At 46.5% G+C, this 10,815-nt stretch overlaps 1 protein-coding gene across 3 annotated transcripts; it reads right to left on the minus strand.

Moving 5' to 3' along the window:
- Positions 1 to 1,575: 1,575 nt before the first annotated feature.
- LOC142153643 (uncharacterized) lies at positions 1,576 to 10,610 on the minus strand. 3 transcript variants are annotated; one of them, XR_012691555.1, is made up of 3 exons: positions 9,237 to 10,610; positions 6,267 to 6,458; positions 1,576 to 3,853 (listed from the first exon to the last, which is right to left on the minus strand). XR_012691555.1 is itself a non-coding variant. In XM_075210888.1 (2 exons), the coding sequence occupies exons 1-2, from the start codon at positions 7,021 to 7,023 to the stop codon at positions 2,182 to 2,184; spliced, it is 1,104 nt and encodes a 367-aa protein (XP_075066989.1). In that variant the 5' UTR covers positions 7,024 to 7,374; the 3' UTR covers positions 1,576 to 2,181. The 3 variants fall into 3 exon arrangements, 1 of the variants encoding a protein (XP_075066989.1); XR_012691553.1 differs by lacking the exon at positions 9,237 to 10,610 and having other exon boundaries at positions 6,267 to 7,374; XM_075210888.1 differs by lacking the exon at positions 9,237 to 10,610 and having other exon boundaries at positions 1,576 to 2,528; positions 6,267 to 7,374.
- Between the last annotated feature and the right edge of the window lie 205 nt (positions 10,611 to 10,815).

Raw genomic sequence — 10,815 nt, forward strand, 5'->3', positions numbered from 1 at the left:
CTAAATGCTTTACACTTTTGATATCTCTACCTGACTTGCTCTGCCCACTGGTCCATTCTGCCCATAGGTAAGCACAGGGACAATTACAGCTGTTCAGAATTTTCCAAACCAGTCATCTTCCTTATGGTGATGGCTAAGCACACAACTGATTCTCAGAGAAATTGGCAACTCCCTAATGGGCTAGTTAGGAAAAACAAAATCACACAAGAGATACCCTGCTCTCGTCGTATTGGCTACCAGAGATAAGTGACTCCATTAATCTGAACTTCAAGTTCATACAATAGTTTAGTTTCTGGTCCACCAAATAAATTTGGGAATTGTCCCTTTATTGAGGTAAATCTGATCAATCAATCAAACACACAAACAGAAATGAGCTGTTCAAAATGCAACAACCAAAATCCAGTGAGCACAATGTTATAAAAGTACCATGCAGTCAGTTCACACCTATTCCTCTTGGTTCTATGAGAGGAGCAACATCTTTGTCCATTTAATGAACCTTTCTATACAGTTCTGCCTACTAAAGCTTCACTATTACATTTACATGGTTGCTCACTCTGTGTACACATCTTGTATTGCAATGTTTGCCATTAATATGTCTATAGCAGTGAGTGACTTTTAAGGGAAAACTTATGATAAAATAAGACAGAGGTTTATCCAGACCATCAGATTATGTCATGTCTGGTGCTGTATGTAGATCCAGGAATCTTAAGTCCTTCTCAGTTTAGTAGAGGTAAAGGATTCCAGTGGCACGTTGTGGTAAAAGGATCAGTGAGCAAGGTCAAAATAGTAGTAAATAGTTCACTGTGTATGCCCTCCGTTAAACACCAATACCTTAAGTAAACATAACCCAACTTATATAAAATAACGACACAGAGACTTGAGTAAAGTGGCACTAAAAAATTATTTTATTATACCCTAACTGTAACCTGGTGGCGGAGAAAGGGCACTGAGAATCAGCTCCAGCGATACCTAACCAAGCATGGACATGGCAATATAGCCTTAAGTCCACCCCCTTCTCTCATAACCCCACTGCTTGGCCGGCCCTAACCTGGCGAAGAGTAAACTGCACTCACCTTACTACTCACTCCCCCACCCTCACTGAGCCGGGCGAGGCCCCTCCCCACGGAAGGGACAAGAGTAACCGATTGCCTTGTAAGGGGACAGATACCTGCCACCAATCACGATAGAGCCGTATATATCAGCCGTTGATCGCAGTGCCTTCCTCCCCACTATTATTCCTACTTAAACTGGTTTAAGAAAACCCTAACCAAAAAACTTACTAACAAATGGGGTGGGTGGGCGGGATTTTCCAAGACGAGTGACTGATCAAAATTGAGTGCCTCCCCTCTATCGACCACAAAGGACCTCCCCCCATCCCCATTGGCTAGCAAAAACCTCATGTTAACTCTTCAAGGTCAGTGCACACTACGAAGCAACCCTGTCACTATTTACTTTCGTTCGTCTAAAAGGGACTCTCTTGTACTAAATAGTTCACTGTGTATGCCCTCCGTTAAACACCAATACCTTAAGTAAACATAACCCAACTTATATAAAATAACGACACAGAGACTTGAGTAAAGTGGCACTAAAAAATTATTTTATTATACCCTAACTGTAACCTGGTGGCGGAGAAAGGGCACTGAGAATCAGCTCCAGCGATACCTAACCAAGCGTGGACATGGCAATATAGCCTTAAGTCCACCCACTTCTCTCATAACCCCACTGCTTGGCCGGCCCTAACCTGGCGAAGAGTAAACTGCACTCACCTTACTACTCACTCCCCCTCCCTCACTGAGCCGGGCGAGGCCCCTCCCCACGGAAGGGACAAGAGTAACCGATTGCCTTGTAAGGGGACAGATACCTGCGACCAATCACGATAGAGCCGTATATATCAGCCGCTGATCGCAGTGCCTTCCTCCCACGCAGCTGGCCCTAGGGGCCAAGCAGCCCGCCACCAACCAAACCAAGCACTCTCCTCACCTTCAAACAAATGCTCTCCATAAAAATATGCATCCCCTCGTCCGAGAGGTGCACCCCATCTCTCCTATAAAGATCCCCTTTATCTACTGTTATTTCAGGGTTATCAACCACAAAGCCGCCGAGGGACCTGATAACCTTCCTAAGTGCACTATTAAGTTTCCGCACCATTACTAGCATCTTTTTTAATGGGATCTGTGATCGTCATGACAGCCTCGGGATCATAACTGACCAGCCCAAAACAATTGATGGCCACGTCTTATTAATGTAGTGCAGGTCTTCTCTTATTTTAATAATCAGCTCCAGGGACTTACCCTTACCCAAGTCGTTACACCCAAGGTGAATAACTAATATGTCGGGGACTCCCCATTGTTCTATCAGTTGTTTTAACCAGGGCAAAAAACTATCCCATACTAAACCCCGCCTACCTAACCAATAAACTCGGCTATTTCCTATCCTGGAAAAACTCATCTGAACCTCTGTCTGCTTAGCTGCCCAGAAAATGTAGGAGTGCCCAATGATCCAGATATCTCTCGCATTAACCACAGCATCTAAAAAAGAGATAAGTGTTAGGTCCTGCAAACCTTACCGGATCATCACATACAGCACAAAGGTGCACATAGTAAATTGACACAGGCAGCCCGTCAGACAGGCATGGAGAATAGCTGCTAAAGGAAAGGAAACAGGGTGAAATGGGTATGGGTAAGTTACTCACACGAAGGTGAAACCCGATCAAACCCCAGAGGCACACCACTGATCAGGCCTCTGGAGAAAAAAAACGGGAGAAAGCCCTTCACACCCTCGCTCAACGCGACGAGCAGATAAGCCTTGAGTAACAGAATAGGGGATAGGGGACCAAACAAAAGGTAATGAAGCACAAGAACCGAACTATTTTGACAGTGAACAAAACAACTATAAATGAGAGCCAGAAAGTGAAAAGTTAAGGTAAGCGAAAACAATCTTCACATTAACAAATATCAACTTTACACATTAGGCCTAATATAACTTTGGTAAGCCGCAGATTTCCATCTCCCTAGTGATTTAATAGCGTCCACTGAAGCCCCTGACAAAGCCGCGGTGGTGGCTGCACCAATTCTAAATGAATGTGAGCTGAAGAGGGAAGGGTTAAAACCTAGCAACTTAATCGCTTGTTTCAAAACAGCATTGAATTGATATCTTGTCAGCTGTGATTTGTTCCTATGAATCAGGAAAATTGAATTACGGGGCCTGATTAAACTAAATTGGGTAGCTAACTCGACTGGACATAACTCTTTATCATTTTGGGCCTGCAAATTTACCCAGAAACCTCTTCCTTTTTGATCCGTTTTTGAGCTGGCAATCTTACAGCTCAGATGATCGCCAGGTATGACCACGTTTTCCATAAGCAATGCTGTCAGACCCTGACCTGAAGACTGACCTACTAGCTCCGACACCCTGAAAGCCCCAAAAAATGCTAAGCAGAATGCAGTCCGAAACAACAGGACCTCGTATTCGTCCCACGCCACCTCAACTAACCTCTGCAACAATTGTGATAAAATCTGCGTGGTAATGGGTTGACGTGTGTCAGATTTGAGAGGTCTCGCCTTTGCCCAACCTTTGAGAGCCTTAGATATTAAAAACCCCTTAGTTATGTCTACCGCGCCATTCAGCTGCAACATAAACGAAATACCCGCTAGTGAAGATGACATACTAGCCTTAGACACTCCCTCACAATACTTCAACCACATGAACTCCATTACCGCCTCCCGCTGTGCAGACTCCGACTGGACCTTGGTGGCACTGAAATGGACCCACTGCTGCCACGCTGCCCGGTAAATTCGCAACGTTTACTGTGCTAGACCGCGTTCTGCTAGGCCTCTTATGCCGGCGTGATGATCTGCCAAACATAAGGGGGACAGGGAATGCCTATGCTATGAGCCTGAGGGGCCAGTTCCCAAAATCTCCTCCATTGAAAACGGGACAGGGCATCCGCTATTTCGTTGTTAACCCCAGGTACATGACGTGCATTAAACGTTATCTCATGTTCCAGGCATCGAAGTATCAGATGGCGCAGCAAGGCTATCGCCTGCGGGGAGGATGCGCTCTGGTTATTGACACACTGTACTACCCCCAGATTATCACACCAAAAAACAACGTGCTTACCCCGAAGGGCAACAGCCCATAGCTCTATGGCCACCACAATCGGGAATAGTTCCAGCACAACCAAATTCTTAACCCATCTGCTTCTATGCCAAGACTCTGGCCAGGCCTCTGCACACCATTGACCACCCAGGTAAGCTCCAAAACCCTGTGCCCCCGAAGCATCCGTGAACAGCTCAAGGGTAGCGTTGTTTACCGGGGGGGTGGGCCAAATCCTTTTACCGTTAAAATTCCTTAGAAACATTCGCCAAACGTGGAGATCATCTTTGATTTCCTGTGACAGCCGGACTGCTGCATGGGGTTTACTCTTACCCGCTATGGCTCTTTGCAATTTACGACAAAAAACCCTACCCATTGGAATTACTCTGCAGGCAAAGTTAAAAAGCCCTAGAAGTGACTGGACTTTCTTTAGTGACATAGAGGGTGATGTAAGTGTGACCCCAATTGCCTCCTTCATTTTTTTTTAACTTGTCCTCCGGGAGTCTACAACAACCCACTTCTGAGTCGATCTCAATGCCCAAAAAGGCTAAACAATGGGTAGGCCCTTCTGTCTTATCACTGGCGATGGGAACTCCCATCACCGTAAAAAATGCCTGTGCTGATTTAAGCACATCTAAACAACGGCTGGACTTGTCTGGGCCAATAATCAGGAAATCATCTAGGTAGTGAGCGATCCCCCTGTGGCCGGTCCCAGCCTGAATGCACCAGTGAAGGAAGCTGCTAAACTTCTCAAAAAGGGCACATGAAATCGAGCAGCCAATGGGTAGGCAGCGGTCAACATAAAACCCGCCGCGGTGTCTAAAATCCATAAACTGAAACGATTCAGGATGGAGCGGCAACAGACGAAAAGCTGACTCAATGTCAATCTTGGCCATCAAGGCCCCTTCCCCATACTCCTGAACTAGGGCAAGGGCATCCTCAAATGACTGATATTGAACTGCACTGACTGCTGGGTCTATGGCGTCATTTACTGATTCGCCTAATGGGTACGACAAGTGTTGAATGAGTCGAAACTTCCCTTCTGCTTTTTTGGGCACAACACCAACAGGGGACACAACCAAATTTGGAATTGGTACGTTCAAAAAGGGGCCTAACATCCGGCCTAACCGGACTTCTTTGGCGATCTTCTCATCCAGGATTTCTGGGAATATCACAGCTGATTTCAGGTTATGGGGCCATGGTAAGTCTATTTTTTTTTGGATAGGAATACGGAAGCCAAAATGGAAACCTTCCCTAATTATGGCTGCAGCCTCGGCGTCACTATACAGCGACAGCCACTTATCTAATTGTTCAAGCTTAATTGGGGATTTGGCCTTGAGCCTGAGCTGTTGAAGCAGCCCCTCGTCCACGCCCACCCCCAGGTCTGGTTCTAATGCACTCTGATGCGGGATGGAAACCGTTACACATGGAACAGGAGTGGCGGAATCTGCACGCAGCACCCCTCTGGCACGTCCCTGAATTGAATGCGAAACACTTCCCTTTGCCGGGGAGGGTCGGTTGCGCCCTCCCCGCCCCAGGAAACCTCTTCCCTTGAAAGATCCCCTGCCGTTGACTGCTTGGCCTCATGAGGTCCATCCACGTGTCTATGTCCTTAAAGCCTAATGGCAACTTTTCTCTCCCTGTCATTTTCTTGTGGAACATTTCATCATAGTTTCTCCAAATAACGGGCCCGTCCTTCAAATACACATCCGTAATGAGGAGGTATTTCCACACTTCTACTTGTTCCTCTGGCCTAAAGTCAGTGTACAGGGTTGCGAAAACAAAAAAACCTTTCACTAATCTAGGGAACGTTTTGTAACTCTCCTCCCCCTCGCCATTCCTGTCTAACGCCGCCTCAAGCCCTTTCTTCCCTTCGTCGGTAAGGGTAAACATGTCCACATAGTATCCTTTTTTAATTTTGCCTTTGATGCTCGGTCTAATACCGTATAGCAGCGCCTCATTCTCTACCTTCCCCGAGTCCCCTGCTCACGCAACTATGTCGGGGCCAAGAGCCTGCAATGGCCTAGTAGTTTTTTTACATCCCAATTACGTCTGTAATAGCTTAATTAGTTTGCGGGGCTTGTGCCCAGAACCCGAGGACTCCTCACTAGTAGTAGACTTCGGGGGGCTTACATCACGTGTTTTGTGTGTATTTGAAGAAAATTGCTCACCTTCTTCCAATGAAGCACCGACCTCCGTCCCGACTCCCGATGCCTGCTCGACCCCAGGCCTCTCCCGTGTCTCTGCGGCTGCCGTTCTGCTCACCCCATCTGCCACGCCATGAGATGACATCCCTACCGCCGCTCCTGTCTCATCGTGTAGCGCTCTCTGCTCCTGCGGCGCCGGATCATGGCCCTGTGATGCTGAAGACAAAACAGTGTGAGTTGCTGACAAATTCAAATTGATGTTCCCATCAACCCCAGAGCCTGGAGGGGCCCTACGATCTGGTATAAATGTTGAGGAGGCGACCGGCCTACTCCGAGGGGCCTCACGAAACTCTGTTTCGCCGCTCCTAGACACATGATCCCACCCCCCTCCAACTAATGGGGTATACACACTACGCGTAACGCCCTGGTGGCCACTGACATCACTATACCCAGGCCCCTGCTGAACTCTATCGGCGCCATGGTGATAGTCAAAAACCCTACCTCTTGGGTGGTCGGCTGTCGAGCCGTCCCCAAAACAATCCAAGCCATAGGTGCCTGAACTCTGGGCCTGGCTCTCCCCAGCGTACTCACTATATGAAAGGGCAGGTAAATGGTGCCGTTGAAATCGTCCAACCCATGGCCCCCTCTGACCTCCACGTCTAAATTCCTCCTCCTCATTGACCCCTAAATCTTCACGTGCTCCCCGATACCCCCGGGCCGGGTATGACCCCTCTGCTAAATAAGCCCTGTTCTGTTCAAAAAAGGCTCTCCTCTCTGCCATACCTTCGACCGTCCCTGCCGCCTGAGGGTACAGTGACCTGCGCACCGACGCCGTCAGAGCCTGAGCACTGACACCCCCTGCAGGTCCCCTGGCGCTATTGTCCAGAAATGGGCTGGGGGGGAAATAAAGTTGGTGGGGCTGACTGACAACCCCCCTTTCCCTCCTATGTGAATGCAGCACAGGAGGGGTTAATGGCAGGACTAGCCCTGCGCTACTGTAAGAGACCTCACTGGCTCCCCCTGGTGGCCTACTCCCGTCACTTCTGTCCCTGTGTGAGTTATAGAGACGGGGAGGGGGGGTTTGCGCCCCCCCTTCTGCTGCCTGACTTTCAGTAGCGCGCCCTTGCTGCTGCGCTAATGTGCTGGGTTCCCCCCCCAACTGAAAGGCTGACTCCAGCGCAGGGAGCACTCTCCCTTGCTGGAGCCCGGGCTCTGCGCCTGCGCAGGCCGGCCGGAGGTTCATTCTGAACCGCCGAGCCGCGCCCAACGTCCCCCTCCTCACTCTGGAGGCTCTCAGGGGAGGAAAATCGCCCCCCGCCCCCGACCCTAGCCCAAAACCTATGCAGGGGGGAGCACTGGAGATGCTTCCCCCGCCGCTGCCGCCCCACACCAGGCCCCGCGCTCGTGTCTCCAAGATGGCGCTGGGACACGCCGGGAGATGGGGAGCGGAGGCGGGCTGGCCTGGACACTACCCTCCTTGGATGGGGCATGATAGAGGGAAACTGGAAATGCGAGGGGCAAAACAGAGGAGGAAAAATGGATGGCTGGTAGCGAAGGGAGGGAAAACACAAAGGGAGAAAGGGGGGAATGAGAGAAGAAAGGAAAAAAAAAACGATAGCAAAAGGAAACAACAAAAAAAAAATATGGGAAAACACAGGGAAATGAGTTAGAAGAAACAAGAAAGAAATGAAAGGAAAAAGTATACTAAAAATAAACTTATATTCCTATCTGGCTCGACGTGGCCTTCCTTCCAGGATTTTCCAAGACGAGTGACTGATCAAAATTGAGTGCCTCCCCTCTATCGACCACAAAGGACCTCCCCTCATCCCCATTGGCTAGCAAAAACCTCATGTTAACTCTTCAAGGTCAGTGCACACTACGAAGCAACCCTGTCACTATTTACTTTCGTTCGTCTAAAAGGGACTCTCTTGTACTTAAGATAAAAAACCAGGAGGATCCTTAGTAGATGCTGGGGTCAGAAAATCAGGAATGTCCTTAGCAAGAGTGAGGAACAGAGAACCAGGATGGTCATCAGGGATAGCTGAAGTCATACGCGTGGAGTCAAGTCAGGAATCAGAGAAAGGCTTGGAAGCACAATAATCTTAGCATTTGTGCAACTGACTTATAAACCCCTAGAATGAAGGGGGTCTGATCTGAGCATGCTCCAAACAAATGCACAGGGTACAATAATTTTAGAATGAGAAGTGAGATAAACTGCTACCCCGGAGACTCACCAGACATCAATACTGCTCCAAAGCCTACAGGGCCAGGAATCCAGTTCTGTGCAATCCCTCTGCACATTACCTCTTGGATAAAACAATGGCTGCATAGATAAATATTAGTGTTATTCCAAAATGTACTAATTTTACACAAGTCCTGGTAATAATTTGTAGTTGGACATATTCCCGTCTAATTTTCTACCATGTATTTGCGCTGACTTTGGCTTTTATATGCTCTGTTGATCACTTTAAAGTGGACTTCCTGTAACATAGCAAAGCTGAGAGATTTCAATAAATTTTTAAACTAATCTAACAATAATTCCGGTTCTATCAGACAATGTTTTTGATCACTTTAAGGGGTCGATCTACCATTTGATGGTTAGTGGGTGTCATTGAGAATAATTTTCTGTAGCTGCATACCGAAGCTATACAAATGTCCTGCCGCTGGTATTTATGAAGTCAGGGCTCATTGGCAAGCCCTGGAGAAACCTGCTCCACTCCTAAATTAACTAAAATGCTGCTGGACTGACCATCATCCCACATGTACAGGTACATTCCTCATAAACATGCTGATGCTTGCAACTATCTATGCTGAATGCTTCCAGACTGCACTTGACGCATTACAGATGCAATATCACTGCTCTCTCCCTAGATGTGAGAAAACCCCCATGTGATCTTCCAACACCCGGCAGTGGCGCTTTCGCATCGAATAGGATGCCTCGCTTGGCATGACCGCACACATCACCAGCGCCTCCTTACACTATGATTCACTCACCTCTCTATTATGGCGTCCCCTTGGTGACTTCAACTGTCATCATTGGGGGGGGGGGGAGAGGGGGCACATGCTTACCCCATCGATGTTACACCACCGCCTGAGCAGGTATCTGAAAATATTAAAAAATTTAGATCATTAATAAAATATCATCGGCAAATAATGCTAACTTATCTTTACATTTTCCTTCTTGGCTGCCAGTGTAGTTTTTATTTTCCCTCAGGTCTATTGCTAATTGTCCTAATGCTATTGCAAATAGGAGCAGTACAACAGCATTTCTGTCTTGTATGTTTATATATATTTTCTGACCAATGTGTTTTCCAATCAATGTGTTATCTATGATTGTACCAACGACTGAAAAAAAAAGTCCCGATTCATGTGTACACACTATAAATGTTTTAAAAGATTTACCCTCGGATTTGTGTTCTTCAACTGTCATAACCATCAGCTGAAAAGATCATGTCTCCGTAAACTTAAATAACGTGAGCACAGCATATCTGCAACATCCCACTCAGGAGTGGAGTGAGGGGATATTACAATTATATACTTTTTTCTTACACAATGTTGTCAAAGTGGATCTTTTTTTACATTTTTATAAGCCTTAGTTAGCTGTGTTTTGAACGCTTCCAACACATTTCTAAACTTGTTGGAATTTGACACACAGGCCGGAAATCTCCACTTCCTATGTCCTTCCTGACTATTATTTCCTTGTTTAGCCATATCAGAGCATGTTCAGATAATCCTATGTGTCAACCATTTTAAAGGAAATAGTCTGTTTTTAACAATGAATTGTGAGCCTCCGAAATGCAAGTATATTCTTATTCTACTTGGTGTCTCCTCCTTCATATGTCCACCACTTGAACTGTTTGGCTATATAACAATCCCATAATTAGGTTGGTATTTATTCACTTGTGTTAAAACATTTTTGTGTAGTTGTTGTGAAGCCACTATATTGAAACTTCCCCTATTATTGGGTTTGAGTCTGTATACATATATAGCTTAGTATATTTAGGAAAAAACTTTTTGTATAATTGTTTGGGCCATATATGTTGCAAAGGATGTATCTCGTGCCTTCTATAAAAATATTCAATAGTATAAATGTACCTGCTTCATCTATTAGTTTGTGATGTGCAACTGTTTTTCAACTTTTTTTTATCAGAATTGCCATTTAGAATTATAGGATGTGTTCGCCATTCCCCGGGCCTACTTCCTTATTCGATATTTGAATAATTATCACCATTTCAAAAAGGCAAGATTTCCTTATCTACAGTGCTACTCTTGATACTGTATTGACTGCTGGCAACAGACACAAAAGGCAGTGGGAGCGGAACCTGGGTCACTCCCCTGAGGAGTACCATTGGGAAACTATTAGAGAACAGATGACCACCAGCTCCATTTCCACACTGATTAACTCTTGTAAAGTTTATTATAGATGGTAGTTCACTCCTAATAAGCTTGTCAAAATGTATCCATCTAGTTCCTCATGGGTTAGAGCTGAGTTAGAGCCCTCCTTTCCTCGCTCCATCCGTGTCCTATTCGCAAGTATCCGTGGTTCTTCTTTCTTTGTTATCCACTTGAAGAT

This window comes from Mixophyes fleayi, chromosome 1, assembly GCF_038048845.1.
Source record: "Mixophyes fleayi isolate aMixFle1 chromosome 1, aMixFle1.hap1, whole genome shotgun sequence".
In the NCBI taxonomy this organism is placed as follows: Eukaryota; Metazoa; Chordata; class Amphibia; order Anura; family Limnodynastidae; genus Mixophyes; species Mixophyes fleayi.